Below are 17,317 nucleotides of genomic sequence, written 5' to 3' on the forward strand. Positions count from 1 at the left end.
TTATGTTAATGCTTCTTAGCGCATTTAGAGCATTATATTGAGATTAAAAAGCTGCTGATTGACCAGATTTGATTTGTCTTGTTTCAACCAGCAATACATACTGCACCACATCTAACACCAACTGTGGTTGGCCTAGCAGGCCCCGTATTCAGAAGGTTGCCGGTTTGAGTCCCAAGCTACCCGGGCGCCTGTCATGGCTGCCCACTGTTCACCAAGGGTGATGGTTAAAGGCAGAGGACACATTTCGTTGTGTGCACCGTGTGCTGAGCTGCGTATCACAATGCCAATCACTTCACTTTCAACTACAGAGCAGAGCAGTAGCACGACAGAAGCATGGGAGTGGCGGGTGGGAGTAGCCTAGTGGGTAACACACTCGCCTATGAACCAGAAGACCCAGCTTCAAATCCCACTTACTACCATTGTGTCCCTGAGCAAGACACTTAACCCTAAATTGCTCCAGGTGGACTGTACCTGTAACTGGATAGGGGCGTCTGAAAAATGCAGCAAATGTAAATGTAAAAGCGGAGTTCCGAAAACGTCCAGCAGGGGGCAGCAGGAGACCGCGGCGGCGCTTCTCTGCGGCACAATAAAAATGGGTTCAAGATATGACGATAGCGTTCAAATATCTATCCTGACATGTAAGCTGATGCGAGTTCGTCACGTGACAAGGGAAGCTCTGATTCAAATCGAGAAAGATTCTCAAAGGAATTTTTTCATCAGTTTTTTTTTTTACTCCTCACTGTTGCCCGTGAGTGCAGTTACGACGTGTGAGCGCAATGAATCCATACGACCTTATTTGACCTTTGCCAAAACGATCCTGTCACACTGCAATTAATTGAAGAACATCAAATTAAAAGAATAACCAACTTGATTTACCATATGAAAACACGAGCCAAAAGACAAACAGCAGTTTGATAATCTGGGGTCCACATAACTGTTCTGAAGTCAGTGCTGCACCACTGGGCTAAATGACCAGTGGTCATTTCTACACGCATGCTGCACTCAGAAACACACACTCAGAGAAGCACACATTCCTCCCTTTTCGTATTTTTCTTCTTTCAGCCTTTTATTCAAACATAGAAATGTATGCATATTTAATGCACGGATTACAGTCTTTAACGTGCAAGGTGTTTATACAGATTAATAACAGGGTTGAGACACTCACGTGTGCACACACTTTGATATTCTGATCCCGAAGATAAGCCTTAAAGCTTAGCAACAATTAAAATTAGCAACACCCACGCACACCTTGTCAAAAGTCATGCTAAGAAAATGTAAAACTTCACGCACACACAACAGCAGCTAGGGATGAAGAACTCTTATGCAGAGAAGAGACAAGGATAAGAAGACGACGCGCACTCTTCTTCTGCGGAACCTCACTCCCTCCTTTGCAATTTCTAAAGAATAGTCCTGGCAAAAATGAATTATCTTGAAATATATGTGACTCATCTTACAGTAATGGCCAGTTTTCCATTGCATAATGTTATAGTTTCAGCATTAGTATACGGCACTGACAACTATATTGCTACAAAACTACCCACAAAACGGTGGGTGCGTTGAAAATGAAAATATAGCAGCGACCCAGGCACACACGGGAATCTGCTATTAATCAGGCTCAGTTCTCCTACAGAAGGGGGTGTTCTACAGTAAAATGGGAGACTTCAGGAAGACAGGAATGTCCTTTAACTTCCGAGACACCTCCCCACAGGGGGTGGGGCATTCGAGACACCTCCCCACAACGTGGAACGTGACTGAAGCTCTTCTCGATTTACATTCACTAATCTTCAGGATGTTCCTTGTGGAACGTTGTGGTGTTGCAGATCTCACTGAATACATAATATTCAAACTGGTGATTGCATGTTTGTTTTATACCATGATAGGAATATTTTGTATAATCCACTTATTTACAGCATTCATTCGCCGCAGCTACTGAATCGTCAACATGAATATGCATTTTCACAATATGGACACAAGCGTTGGGACAAATGGGCCTCGATTCTTTGAAAGCAGGAATTAACCAAACAAACCTCAATGTTCCATATACAACTCAATCAGAGACCCCATAAACGCAGCAGTGCATCAGGAACATGACAACTAAAGCAGATTTATCTGAAACACACACACACACACACACACACACACACACGCTCTGGTCACAGGTAGACGGACCAGTAGATAACGTTGAAGAACAGGAAGGTGAAGGGGAAGAGGGCTCGGGCGTAGAGGTCAATGCGCTTGGCCGCAGATGGGATGACGGGCTTCGGAGGTGGAGGTTTCTTGTTGTTCTTGTTCTGCGCCTTGCCGAGGGCGTTGGCGACCTCGATGGGCTTCCCGTAGCAGTCAAAGTTGGAGAGCTCAAAGTCCCGCGGCAGGGAACCAACGATGCTGAAGTCGTTGGAGCGCAGATCTGATTTAGAGGTGCAGACCTTTTTACAACGGGTTTCCACCACCTACAGAGTGACAATGAGAGGGGAAGGAAAATAAAGGACCAGGTTAAAACATGCAAAACGCGATTAACCTGGAACTGTCATGAAATTGCAATTCATGCGAGAGTCATGGGACTCAATGCATGCATTTGTTAAGTTGCAAATACGATGAAAAATTACCCTTCTTTTTCATTTATAATTTAGAAACAGACACCACCATCATGACTGTGTATAATTATACCCATCACCAACTATTAATAACAAATTGGTCACTCAAATTACATTTACCGCATTTATCAGATGCCCTTATAATTAGTAGTTACAGGGACAGTCCCTCTGGAGACACCCAGGTTTAGGTGTCTTGTAGTAGTAAGTGGGGTAACTTCACTGCTACTAACTTCCTCCTTACAGCTTTTGTTTTTTAATTCTTTAGTGGATGATAAAATTATTTCTTCATCCATATGTGTATACAATGAAAGATAAAGGATGCACTATCAACACCGGTCCCAGTCAGCAGAGAGAATGTGGTGCTGATTGAGTGAATGTGCATCAGAACACTGAATAAAGGGATTAACCAGAATGTACGGAAGACACAGGAAGACTGGCCTTATTTAAAACACTAATTTGAACTCAAAATCCACTCATACACACACACACACACACACACACACAAAACTACGTCTCATGACATGATCATCCATTGGAAGATTCTGACTGCGCTGCCTTCCCCCTCTGGCTGTAGCATATGGCACGAGGGCACAGATCCAGTCTCTCAGGGCTGCAGCACACGCTGGTTTTGCCCAAACGAATGTGAGTCTTGACTCGCTTCTTTACCAATACTAACTAAAGCCCTGGACACAAAACCCAAAGAAAGATAATTATACATTTGCATATAAAAACAGACGAGGTTTCACCATACACTGCTCACACACACGCAGGCAGCCCGTTGCTCACATACACCCACACACACACACCCACACTTTCTCTCTTAGTGTGTACAGTCTTGTGCTCCAATTCTCTGGCTCGTTCTGCTGTCAGATCAGATAAAACTCAATTCCCCAGAAGCCTCTGCTTCTCCTGTGCTGCCGTCTTACGGCGCATGCTCGCAGTGGCCCACTGCAATTACAGCCATTTCATCAAACTCTCTCTTTCCCTCACACACACACATTCAGTCTATCTTCTATCAATTATAGCCATTCAATCAAAATTCAGCTATACATGAGCCTAATTAAAACACACACACCCCTGGTCCTGAAAGCCCGTCCGGCACGTAACTGGCTCCCATATCAGGCTCCCATAATTGCATGGTTGGAAGAAAATTTATAACTGTGTGATCAAGGGCAGACCACGTGCCAGCCCCAGAGCAGCTTTTACCGTCGCTCGTTCACTCGCTTGTTTAATGAAACTGATCAATACACTTATCTGAAAGCCTTCAGCCATTGAATATTAATAATGAGTGTTAAGCGCAGGAATGTGCTCACAAAAGCACACGTTAATTAAGCCATTATGAACAGAAAAGTTGGTATTCACTATGGATTCACAGCAGTTCTTCTTAATGTGATTTATTGATGACATTAAAAGCTTGAGACGGATGACCTTGCGCTGGTAGAAGAGGGGGGCGGGACAGAATTTTAATAGACAGGATTAACAACGTATTGCACCAGGTGACATAAATATATACAGGGTGCTGCTGTGCATTACAATGCCTTTCTTGGACACTGACAACTGATGCTGATCAATTAACAAACATGACTGGCGCATTAATGAAATTACAATGGGTTATATATCTGTGAATCTGTGCAAAGTGAAAGTACATTTTAGTTTACTGTTTAACAAGCAATATGAATAGAGTACAAGCTATATTAATCATTGCTTGAAATTGTGGTTTATATGGTAGTAGCTTAGTGGGTGACACACTCGCCTATAAACCAGAAGACCACAAAGTCACAGGTTCAAACCCCACTAACTACCATTGTGACCCTGAGCAAGACACTTATCCCCGAGTGTCTCCAGGGAGACTGTCCCTGTAACTACTGATTGTAAGTCGCTCTGGATAAGGGCGTCTGATTAAATGCTGTAAAAATAAAAGTGATGTACATGTAAATGGATGTCTGTGGCTTGAATGTCAAAATTGAATGCCAGACATATTCACACCTGCAGGGCACTGACGTGAATAGGAGTTCCGCCGGTCCCATTGACGGTGTTCGTTTTGGAGGGAGTCTTCCCCTCTTTCTCTTTCTCTTTTTCTTTCTGTGCCATCTTTGCCTTCTCAGCCTCAATCTGTTTTGGACTGTTCAGCATCACCTAAAGAAAGAAGTGAGACTCATTCAGTATAACGCAAATAAATAAAATAAATGACTACATACACTGCTCAAAAAAATAAAGGGAACACAATGTAACTCCAAGTCAATCCCACTTCTGTGAAATCCAATTTAGGAAGCAACACAAATTAACAATCAATTTGACATGCTGTTGTGCAAATGGCATAGACAACAGGTGGAAATTATAGGCAATTAGCAAGATGTCCCCAATAAAGGCGTGGTCCTGCAGGTGGTGACCACAGACCACTCCTCAGTTCCTATTCTTTCTGGCTGATGTTTTGGTCACTTTTGAATGCTGGTGGTACTTTCACTCTAGTGGTATCATGAGACGGAGTCTAGAACCCACACAAGTGGCTCAGGTAGTGCAGCTCATCCAGGATGCACAACAATGTGAGCTGTGACAAGAAGGTTTGCTGTGTCTGTCAGTGTAATGTTCAGAGCATGGAGGTGATACCAGGAGACATATGATCTCGGGTTTCCTAATAATTCAAGACAATGCTAGACCTCATGTGGCTGGAGTGTGATAAAGGCATTGTTGCTATGGACTGGTCCACCTGTTCCTCAGATCTGAATCCAATTGATCTGGGACATGATGTCTCGCTCCAGGAGTTGATGGATGCTTTAGTCCAGATCTGGCAGGAGATCCCTCAGGAGACAATCTGCCACATCATCAGGACCATGTCCAGGTGTTGTAGGGAGGTCATACAGGCACGTGGAGGCCACACACACACTACTGAACCTCATTTTGAGGACATTTCATCAAAGTGGATTTTTTTTTTCCTCAAATCCATACCTCCATGGGTTGGTAAATTAGATTTCCATTGATAATTTTTGTGTGATTTCGTTGTTCAACTATGTAAAGAATATTTGATTAATTCATTAACCTAGGATGTCTTGTTTTTGTGTTTCCTTTTTTTTTGAGTGTATATACAAAACTGACAACATTCCGCGGCCAATTCCCTTTTCTGCTGATGTTGCTTTTAAGGTTAATGTTTATTTGCTAAAATAAAGGCGCCCGGGGAGCAGTGTGTGGGGACGGTACCTTGGTCAAGGGTACATCAGTGGCATCTTGGCGGTTCAGAGTTTGAACCCGCAAGTATGAGTTCTCTTCCTTACCTGCCAGGCTACCACTGCCCCAATTTCTGACAATGACCATGGTTAGAAAAAATCTGAATTGAATGTGAAAAATAAACTTTTCATAAGTCAGCTGTTACACTACTGTGATCTTTTTCAGAATACATTAGTGTTAGAATTTCTGAATGTATATTAAAGCAAGATTTCACCAATTGTTAATGGATTTCAATTAACAATATTTACACACTAAAAATATTTCACAAATACTCAAAATGAATACAAATAAGCACACCACTTTAAATCCCACCAGTCTTAACACACACACACACACCTGTACCACGGCATATTCCACCAGAGAGGCGAAGCCATACAAGAGACATGCGATCATCCAAATATCAATTGCCTTGACGTAAGACACCTTTGGAAGCTCAGAAGCTAAAGATGTGCACTCGGAGGAGAGGGAGAGGACGGACAGTATACCTGCGGAGGTGGAAAGAAATGAGGTGAGAGAGAAAACCAGTTCACCATGCAATACAATTCTTTAAAACTAGCTGTGTTCCATGAATAGGGAGTTGCATAGAACTAAAATATACATAAAACAATAACATTATTACTCTATCCATTTAGAGAAAAAAACAAAAAGTGTTCTCACCTATCATGACAAGTAATTCAGATAATAGGATGGATTACCATTGGATTTCAGCAGATTTAGTCCTATTGAAGCAACAATAGTGCTTCACAACAGTGCTTTAATAAAAAAACAGTTTATTGTAATAAAGGACAAAAAAAAAAAATCTAGGGTTCTGCCCAGAGGGGCAAATGGAAGTGGAGACGGGGAAAGGAAGGTTCACACTCAGACGGGGGAACACACCACATTGGAAAAACACAAAAAAACACCAAACCCCTGAGTTATCCAAACTCAGACCAGAACTCATTAAAACCGCTGGTGTGGATCGCTACGGGTCTGCCCTATGGACACAGCAGGAATTCACAGGGCAGACCGCGGCCAGGCCAGCCCACTGACCCTGCACCATACATCTCGCTCTCGCTCTCACTCACATTGCAATACCGGACCCGGAGCACCGGTGCAGGTATTCCTATATAGGAGGGAGACCGGGTGCAGAGAATCAGGAAGGGGCGGGGCCTGCATGCTGATGCTGGAGAGGATCATTACAGTCTCCATGAAGTTATGGAATAGTATCATGTACACGCCGCCTCCATGACAATAGGAATGTGTGAGTGGCTATGTATGAGGAGCTTCTAACCTGAGATTTTTTATAATAATCTGGCTTTAGGCTCATCCTTATGACCAGTATATTAAAAAAAAGTTTTTGTTGCAGTTTTGTAATTTTTGCAATTCCTGAAAACCTGAAATGACTCTTCCATGAAAAATCACAGCATTGCACACATGACAGGAATAAAATGAAGGAAAAGCTGACCTCAGCAAGGAATGGAGCCTCGGGATGGGCAGATGAACGGATGAGTGGAAGGAGAGAAAGGGAGGAGCCTATGAGAGATGGAAGGATAGATGAGACAAGCAGAGTAGTCTGGAGGCGGGGCTTGTGGGCTGGGAGCGTGACTGGTTAGTTGACTGTCAGGCTGACTGACCTAAGGGCACACGGGCGGCACTGGCATCTGGGTTGATCCAGAAAGAGAGCCAAGAGAGGACCACGATGAGCAGTGTGGGGGCGTACACGCCCATCATGTAGAAGCCCACCTGCCTGCGCAGAGTGAAAATCACTTCCACACACGTGTAGTAGCCTGCAGAAGGAACACAGGGCTAATGACAAAAGGCTGATTAATTTCACAGCTTTCATTCAAAGCAAATTACAGGTGAGGAACAAGAGAAGGTGCTTTTGAAAATCGACAAGCCAATTGTCAATACAGAAAGAGTATCTGCTAATCCATGTACCACAAATCTCATCTATTGGCCAATGACAGAAGCCACTCCTGTGGAAATGGGATCTGAATGGTAACTTGATAACGTGATTCATTAGAATCATGCCCAATGAGGTCGTATTTAAACCATGGCTACTCTGTACGTAAGATGAGCATATCAGAGACTGGACTGCAGAACAAGGTTCACCATTTCAAAAGCTGTTAGTTCCTGTAACATAAGAAGCAAGGACTGTTCTGCAGCACTAGTTGCCTTTAGGGCGTCTGTCACAGACAGCATAGCTGTTACAATAGAGTGACCGCTCTAAAAGCCCAACTGATTTGGGTCAAGGAGATCATTCTGTGAGAGGAATGCTCAGACCCTTTTGACAAAATGTGGCCATTTTTACCTATCTATTAGTCTATCTGTCTATCTAAACAGTAGGAACGGAAAGTATTCAGTATTCATTATTCAATCTTTGTTATATTGCAGCAATTTGCTTATATCATTTAAGTTTAAGTTTTTTTTCTCATTGTTTTATCACAGCACACAATACTGACAGAAAAAAACAGAATTGTTTATATATTGCAGATTTATTAACAAAGAAAAACTGAAATATCACATGGTCGTAGTATTCAGACCCTTTGCTGTGACACATATTTAACTGAGGAGCTGTCCATTTCTTCTAATCGTCCTTGAGATGGTTCTACACCTTCATTTGAGTCCAGCTGTGATTGATTATGCTGATTGGACTTGATTAGGAAAGCCACACCCCTCTCTATATAAGACCTATATAAGCAAATGACAATCATGAAGTCAAAGGATCTGCCTGAAGAGTAGAATTGTGGCAAGATCTGGTCAAGGTTATAAAAAAATAAAATAAATACATTCTACTGCATTTAAGTCTCCTAACAGCTCAGTGGCCTATGTAATCCTTAAATGGAAGATGTTTGGGATGACCAGAACCCTTCCTAGAGCTTGCCATCCGGCCAAACTGATCTTCCGGGGGAGAAGGTCCTTGGTGAGAGAGGTAGAGAAGAACCCATCATTGTGGCTGAGCTCCAGACATGCAGTCGGGAGGTGGGAGAAAGTTGTAGAAAGTCAACCATCACTGCAGCCCTCCACAAGTCAGGGTTTTATGGCAGAGTGGCCTGACAGAACCCTCTCCTCAGTGCAAGACACATGAAAGCCCACATGGAGTTTGCTAAAAAATAAACACCTGAAGGACTCCAAGATGATGAGAAACGGCCTTAATTCTAAGCGGTATGTGTGGAGAAAACCACTCATCATGTGGAGAAAACTGCTCATAACCTATCCAATACAGTCCCAACAGTGAAGCATGGTGGTGGCAGCATCATGCTGTGGGGTGTTGTGCAGCTGCAGGGACAGGACGACTGGATGCAACCGAGGGAAAGATGAATGCGGCCAAGTACAGGGATATCCTGGATAAAAAACCTGCTCCAAAGTGCTCAGAACCTCAGACTGAGCCAAAGGTTTACCTTCCAACAAGACAATGACCCTAAGCACACAGCTAAAATTGCGAAGAAGTGGCTTCATAACAATTCAATGACTGTTCTTGAATGGCCCAGCCAGAGCCCTGACTTAAACCCAATTGAGCATTTCTGGAGAGACCTAAAAAAAGTCCACCAACGTTTACAATCCAACCTGCCAGAACTGGAGAGGATCTGCAAGGAGGAATAGCAGAACATCCCCAAATCCAGATGTGAAAAATTTGCATCTTTCCCAAAAAGACTTAGGGTCATGTGATATTTCAGTTTTTCTTTGTTAATACATCTGCAAAAATTTCAACAATTTGGTGTTTTTCTGTCAATATGGGGTGCTGTGTGATCGATCTATCTATCTATCTATCTATCTATCTATCTATCTATCTATCTATCTATCTATCTATCTATCTATCTGTCTATCTGTCTATCTGTCTATCTGTCTATCTGTCTGCTAGACACACCCAGCTGACACAGAAAGTGTTAACACTCAGCCTTTTGAATTGAGTGCAGTTTTTCATTTGCACTCACAGAGGAAGCACATTAATGTTTATGGGTGTGTGCTTCAGGCAAAATGGCCTGCTGTTGTGTACAGGCAGATATAAATACACACCACACACATACACACACAGCTGCATGTTGAGTCTGGACTGTTCTGCAACTCTGCCTCTCCTCTCATCACCAACAGAGCTTATACCACCACTTTACATGTCTCCTCTGTGTACAGTAGCGATGGTGCATGAGAATAAGAGCGTCAAACACATTAGTGTTTCTCAATATGGAAATGTAAAAAACTGTATGTTTCTTAATGATTTTGGTTGCAGATCATTTCCTTTCTGTGAGTGTCTTTTTTGTGTGTGTGTGTGTGTGTGTGTGTGTCTGAGAAAGAGAGAGGGTGTTTTCTGGCACACACAGCAGAGCCCACACCACTGTGCTCCTCTTTGTTAACTTGGCATGATTTATGAGTTTAGTTGCAGGTTATTTATATAGTACATGAGTCACGTGTGTTATCTCTCTCTCTCTCTCTCTCTCTCACACACACACACATGCATAAACATGTACATACCCTACATGTTATAAAAATAATAATAATAATATATACAATATATTATTTATGTAATATATTATAATAATAGCACATTAGCTAGAGCTAAAAAGTTGAAATATGTAATATGGTATTATTACTTAATTCTTCTGAATGTGTGCATGTGTTCACCTGTGCCTGGATAGAACTTGGTGCAGTTGCCGTACTCAATGTCCTCCTGCTTGACATCAAACTGAGGCAGAGCGATCTCATCCATCTGCACAGGGTCACCTGACTGCCACATGAACACCAGGTCCTTAGTGGTGTACCCATCTGTGACACACAAACACAAACACACACACACAAACACAGGCAATACAAGTCAACATTCACTGGCATTCACTGTACAGTGGTATATTGTCAGAGTTTGTGTGCATGTGCACTTACAGCTCTCCAGCTGTATCTTGCAGAGCTGTGTGTCCATGGGAAACAGGGTGAGGTCCAGTGGGCAGGACAGGGTCACCGTCAACCTGCAGAAACACACACACGCACATACCACAAAGACTAATGAACATATGCAGTGTAGGGCAAGCTGTGTATGTACAGTCCACAGTGGTATGGTCATGTGTTTAAATTTAGTTTTCTAGAAGGGTCTTTGAGACTGAGTGAATGTGTGTGTCTGACAGACAGAGAGAGAGTGCGAAAGAGAGCGATCGAGTGAGTGGGAGAATGTATCCAAAAGCAGTGCAGGCTTCATTAGACTCCCCTCGCATGTGGAGGTTCAGTAGCAGATGACAGTGAGACAGACAGATAGAGCTAGATAGAGAACGTGTGAAAGAGAGAGAGGTCCCCCCTTAGGCCCTGCACACATGGCAGATAAAGATTTAGAACATGTTCTCTCCACTTCAGCAACACAAATAGTAAAGCCCGCTTTGTCATTTGCCTTCAGTTAAAAGCACACGCCACAGAGGCCCACACATTTTTAAAATCGCTCTGAAGACAGGCAGTATTCAGTATAGGCCGTGCATGTGTGTATCTGTATGTTAATGTATAAATGCATTTCTAGTTAGTCTATCTATATAATGCAATAAAAGATAATGAAGGATGACCACCTCATGCTAATGAGGACATCTCCATTGCGGAATATGAACAGCAGAATGTTCTCCTGCGTTACATCATGGAAATTAGCATTTTTCTCATTGGCGAAGAACAGGTCCGGCTTCCACAAGCACTGGAACATCTTTGGGTCGACGGTCAAGGCATCAGACTTGAAGTCAGTGGGCAGGCGTAGCCTGGGGTCGTTCCATCGCTGCCGCAGGAAGATGTTGATCCGATAGTCCTGGAGGGACAGAGAGCTCAATTTTAACATAGATATGTGCCAATAACAGGGAGCTGCATAATTAAGATCCAATTGAGTTTTTACCATGGTAGTCTCTTGAATTGATCCAAAGCTGTTTATGAAGATGTTTACTTTATCTTCCACAGGAATGCCTACAACATTCAGCGTTATTAATGCAGGTAGATGTGCTCTTTTTTTCCACATGCTGATAAGTCATGTAGTCATGAAACGCTTTCCTCCACATCTGCTATAATAATACACGGTATTAAAAAAGAAAAATATTTAAATTCACAGTTCAATCTCAAAACACTCGTAAAATTCAGCTATAGATACATTTCTGTTCTGTGAATGTCTGAATTTGTAATTTACAGCAGATTATTGTTATTTTTGATTATTATGCCAATTTTTGTTTTCATCCCTTGTAACATGCTCAGATATTACAGCCACACACGGAGCACACGGCATGGACAAACCTTTAAAGTTTGGACGTATGCGGGGATCGTATGTGACCAGCAGTCTGTTAAGGATGTTGCTGGTTGAATTGGCGGGAACTCGAGCCAGGTCTTCTGCCGAAAGTTGTCTAGTAAATTAGACATAATGAGAAACAAAAATGAACACAAACCACACCTCAGTCTCTATTATGCATGACAATACCCTTGAAGCAAGTATGACGTTAAAAGCAAACAGAGACTTATGAAATATGTATTGTGTAAAACAGTTTGCATGGGAATACAGTAATTCAGTGAGCTCTGAGTGAATGTGTGTGAATATGTGTGTGTGTGGGGGGGTAAAATTAACAAATCTTTGGCCTGCAGCTCACCATTCTAACCGATGAGTCAAATGCCACGTTCAAGGACAGTCATTGCGAACACCAACCACACTGGAACGGCCTCTTCGGGCTAACACAAATGCCAGAGTGACCACGTCACCTCATCCCCTGACTCTCAGGAGATGTGAACTGATTATTATTACTGATTCACTGATTATTATTACCTTTGGGCAACGCCACTGAGCTCACTGTTTAGGCAGAGCTCTTTTTAGCATAGATAAATAAATACAAATATCTGTGGAGATATTTCTGTATGGACGTGTGTATATGTACTGTATGCTAAAATAAATAAATAAACACACACACACACACACACACACAGTAAGAGATTTTCAACTAATCTGAACTAATTAAAGGCTTTTCAGCATTCCCAACAGTATTCACTTCACATTTTACATTTAAAGCATTTATCAGACGCCAGAACGACTTAAAATCAGTTTTTACAGGGACACTCTGCCCTGAAGTATCTTACCTGGGGACACAATCGTAGCAAGTGGGGTTTGAACCTGTGACTTCTGGTTCACAGGTGAGTGTCTAACAAATGACAATTATTAAAAGGTAAAATTGGCATTAATTTCACGTTGCTATCTAGACAGAACTGAGGGTTGGTCTCTCCCAGCTGTGTCAGCAATGATCTCCTACATGCAAAAGTCTACAGACGGAAAAGAATTTTGCATTGTTTCATGAAAAAAAAGGAAATTATTTTTACTTTAACAAAATTGCTTTTCATTCGTTTGCATTGGTGCAAAATACTTTTGCACAGTACAGTATATACTAGACTCTCACAGAGCCTTGCATAGAATAACATATTTTAATGGAAGTTTACTTCATGTATTACCGGAACCCTCCGATCTACAGCCATTTCACAGTTACTGCAGTGGCATTAATCTCATCCATCCACGCTCAACACAGAGCCATTAAGAGCACAGGGACAAAGCTGCTGAAGTGTGTGTGAGTGTGTTCCTTAGGTAATGGTACGATGATGTGTAGAATGGACTCATGGACCTTTCAGTGTGTGTGTGTCTGTGTCAGAGGTATAATGGAACAGGACTGTGCAAAACAGGCTCATAGGCTTGATTAAATATGTGTGTGTGTCACAATTTGAGAGTAGCTTGAGTGTCAATGTGGACTCACGATGGGCAGATGACCTGTTTGCCCTTCTTGCCCTTCTTGGTGGATTTCTCTTTGGCAGATCCATCCACCGAACACAGCAGCAGCACCAGCAACAGCGCAAGCCCACCCCACGCCATTATGGTTCTTAGGACACACACACCACAGAAACTCAATCTAGAGAAACAGTACAAGTAGCAAATTTACATTCAATAGTATTACATTACATATGAACAGCCTCCCTACACACACACACACACACACACACTCACTCACTACTGCTGCATAATCTCTGCAGAGTTGAAAAGGCTGCTGTCCTCTACCGGGGCAATTCCCAGCTCAGCCTCCTCCGCACATCAAACTTCAGTCTGCCTGGCGCGCGCATTTATTTAATCAATAAATCAATTAACGCTCGGGCCGCGGCGGGCCGGTCCCCAAAACTCGGGACGGGATCCGCAGTGAGGCTGGCGAGCACAGAGACACGCATCACCGTCATCCTCCTCATCGTCACTGCGCGAAGCCCACGCATCCCGAACGCTCACGCCGTCTCACTCAATAAACTTGCGAGTTAAAGACGCAGGATTAGGACGTACGCGTAAAAGCCGCGCTCGCCCTTGAGGATCCGAGCCGCGGCGTCCAAAACGTGCGCCGAAGGACGACCAGAGGCGCTTACCTCACGCTGACCACCGCAGGAGAGGACGTCGGGGACCGCGGCTCACGCCCCGCGACGACGCACGCACATTGTGCCCTGAAGACGGATCCTGCGTCCAGGCACCTGTCCCGGCTGCATGCGCAGCAGCGCCAGGGTTGCCAGACCGCGACCAACTTTTCAGTCCCGAGTCCTGGGAGGGCTTAACAACATCTAGAACATGTATAAGCGGTGGATTTCTCATACAAAAAACAGTCATTAACTGGCACCATATCAAAAATACTTTATGATATTTTTTTTACTTACATTGAACCACCTCTTTTTATGTAAGAAAAAAGGTATAAGGAAGGACTTCCCAGTGTCCTAATACGCTTCCAAGGGGTTGATTCGGGTCCAGTAGAAATACGTGAAAAGATCGAACCTGGCGCCCTAGAGCGCCAGCACAGGAACAGCGGAACGTCCCGGGACCGAGTTTTTCCGCCGATCGACCGACGATGACTACCGTTAATAGTTCGGCTAATAAGCACACCACGGCAGGGTCTGAAGGGTCTGAGGGGTCCAGTCTGATTTTTATTCGTGTCGAAAAATCCCCCCAAAAAACATTGCATGCAGTGTAATAAAAATAATAAAATCGGATTCGATCGTTGTAATTGCTGCGCAAAGGCCGGAAAATAAAAGTTTTGCCACTGCGACCCGCCGCGCTCCTTCCGTCCCGCCTGACAGGAGGCATTAGAGCCCCGGAGCTGAATCACGACGGGGCTGAACGTGCCCACGTGACCCCGCTGCGCCCTACAATCCTGGCCTTGTTCCTGTGCGCGAGGAAGGGTGGGGTGTTAATGTCATTTCTGCCCAGTGTGTTGTTGTATGTCATTGTCAGACTGACTAGATAGGCTGTTTTACAGAGATGGGGGGGGGACACCCATTTAATTTTGGGTGTGTGGGTGAAAGGTCATAGCCATGGGGTAAATATTGGGCATCTACCATTTTAATTAGTATCTAAAAATTCAGGGTTCTGCGATTCTGTGTGCTTTGTGCACCAGGTATCTGTATTAAGTCCATGTAACATTTTACAATGCTGGACTCTGAATGCAGTTATGTAAAAAAAACAAAAAACAAGAGAATAGAACGTTTATATAGATGCTGACATTTTATTTCTGATGATGATGATATTTTGACTGTGACTCTTTTGTCAAATTTAATTGCTCAGTGAGGATGGGGATGACAGTCAACAATACATAATATTCCTGAAATATAAAGATTTCATATGTATTCGAAACACATTTTGAATACATGACTTTTATGTACTTTACTGTCAGCAAAGTATTCAGTTTTCAGCCATCATCAATATTTTGGCAAACCCTGGTTTTTATTGTATCAATGTCTGTGAATAAGCAGGAGTGTGTATAATTCTTTACGAGAACGACACTGTCAGGTTATTTTTCACTGTGTGTGTATGCATGTGTGTGTGTGTGTGTGTGTGTCTGAGCCGACCAGGTCCATGGCAGGATGCCAGCATGCTGCAGAGGAGAGAAAGAGGAGAAAGTTTAACAATGCTGCTCCCCCACACAATTAACGGCTAAATAATGACACTAATGACTGATCCAATTAGCACAGTGACCACAAGCCTGCGCGAAGCTACCAGCCACAAATATGTGACAGAAGATGAATCATACTAGCCTGATATTGATTTTAGTACATAAACCATAGACGCCCTATTTTACAAAAATGAAAATGAACATGATGGCTAATCAAACATATACACAATCACCAGACAGGTGTCTGTAAAAAAAGATAAATTGTTATTTTGCTCAGCATCTACCTTGAACAGATATGTAATCAATTTGACCATGCATGTAAGATAAAGGGAATGCAAAGGGTAAGGAGACTGTTCCTAATGGTTGGACTAATAAAATGACAGATGCAGCTTTTCGACCATGCATGCCATGGTCAGAGTGATTGTCTAGTTATTATCAGACCACAGTTTACCACACCAGGAACAGATGTCAACGGCCATCTACAGATACAGGGTTTGGTATAAAAAAAATTTAAAAAGTGAGGTGACGGACACGGTGCACACAACGAAATGTGACCTCGGTGAGCAGGCCTTCAGGAGCAGCCATGAAAGGCGCCCGGTGAGCAGTGTGTGGGGACGGTACCTTGCTCAGCGGCATCTCGATTCTGATTACGGGTCCGCCTCCTTACCAGTCATTTACTGCCCCACTCAAAATGGACAGGATGCGCAGTGCAGTTCCCAGATCAGCTTGGGCTGAAATGAAATCATGTCCCCTTTATGAGAGATTTTAATCCCCAGCCGAGCACGTTTGGTCATATGTGCTTGTACAAGCAGAGCATCTGAGGACAGACGCCAGGGACTGAGTTTGCAGTTACATAATCAGACCTGAGGATGTTTGTTCTGGACACTCATGTAAAATGCGAAGCTGAAGCATTGTTGAAGGTAATCTGGATCAGGTGGAGGGAAGGGCTTCTGTCAGGGTTTCCTGGAAATGGCAGGTGGACAAAGCAGCTTTATATTAATGAGGGCCCTATTTACGTTCTCCCCCGAGGAAGTTTTTTTTTTTTTTAACCCTTTGGGAACTAGAAACCCAGGAGAAATGTTTTTCTGTGCTGAGGAAAGAGATCTTCCGGAACTATTTGACACTGAAGAGATACTCTGGGGAAAATGGCTGCAGTTGATGGAAGAGTTGGCAGAGTTTGTGCTGTTGAGGATGTCTATTCAGCATCCCCAGAGGGTAAGGGGAGACCCTTAAGGCATAATAATGAAATTCACATAATTGAAATTATCCAAGTTTTTTACATTTTTAATGAGCACCATAGTGGGTCTGATTATTATTTTTATACTCGATTAACTATGTAGTTACCTCAACACTGTAATTGCCTGTACACGGTGACATTGAGGTTTATAGAAAACTGGAGGCACTTTAAACAATTCTCTGCAGGTCCATATGAGTTGATGCCTCTTCATGCTTCCAGTGAACTGCTGTCTGCTGCCAACTCCACATGCCAGAAAAGCAGAACCAGCAGAACTGATCAGGGGGTTTTCATTCTGATTGTGTGTCTATGTGTGTGTGTGCGTGTGTTGGGGGTGTGTGGGTCCGTGAAAGACAGAAGTGCTGACGTCTGACTCGGGGAATATCATTCAGCTTGAG

General features: G+C 43.2%; 1 protein-coding gene across 3 annotated transcripts; it reads right to left on the reverse strand.

Annotated features, from left to right (window-relative positions):
• Nucleotides 1-1,060: 1,060 nt before the first annotated feature.
• On the reverse strand, nucleotides 1,061-14,887 carry LOC114788939 (glycine receptor subunit beta-like). Of its 3 annotated transcripts, none has more exons than XM_028977901.1 (12): nucleotides 14,457-14,887; nucleotides 14,175-14,363; nucleotides 13,526-13,648; nucleotides 12,036-12,142; nucleotides 11,647-11,714; nucleotides 11,336-11,562; nucleotides 10,671-10,753; nucleotides 10,416-10,556; nucleotides 7,430-7,582; nucleotides 6,153-6,301; nucleotides 4,581-4,730; nucleotides 1,061-2,450 (listed from the first exon to the last, which is right to left on the reverse strand). In XM_028977901.1, exons 3-12 carry the CDS (start codon nucleotides 13,639-13,641, stop codon nucleotides 2,154-2,156), a joined length of 1,491 nt encoding a protein of 496 aa, XP_028833734.1. In that variant the 5' UTR covers nucleotides 13,642-13,648; nucleotides 14,175-14,363; nucleotides 14,457-14,887; the 3' UTR covers nucleotides 1,061-2,153. The 3 variants fall into 3 exon arrangements, 2 of the variants coding, with proteins under 2 accessions (XP_028833734.1, XP_028833735.1); XM_028977902.1 differs by having other exon boundaries at nucleotides 13,526-13,678; XR_003749593.1 differs by lacking the exon at nucleotides 1,061-2,450 and adding an exon at nucleotides 7,261-7,328 and having other exon boundaries at nucleotides 4,594-4,730.
• Nucleotides 14,888-17,317: the final 2,430 nt, after the last annotated feature.

Source organism: Denticeps clupeoides, chromosome 4, assembly GCF_900700375.1.
Source record: "Denticeps clupeoides chromosome 4, fDenClu1.1, whole genome shotgun sequence".
Lineage (NCBI taxonomy): Eukaryota > Metazoa > Chordata > Actinopteri > Clupeiformes > Denticipitidae > Denticeps > Denticeps clupeoides.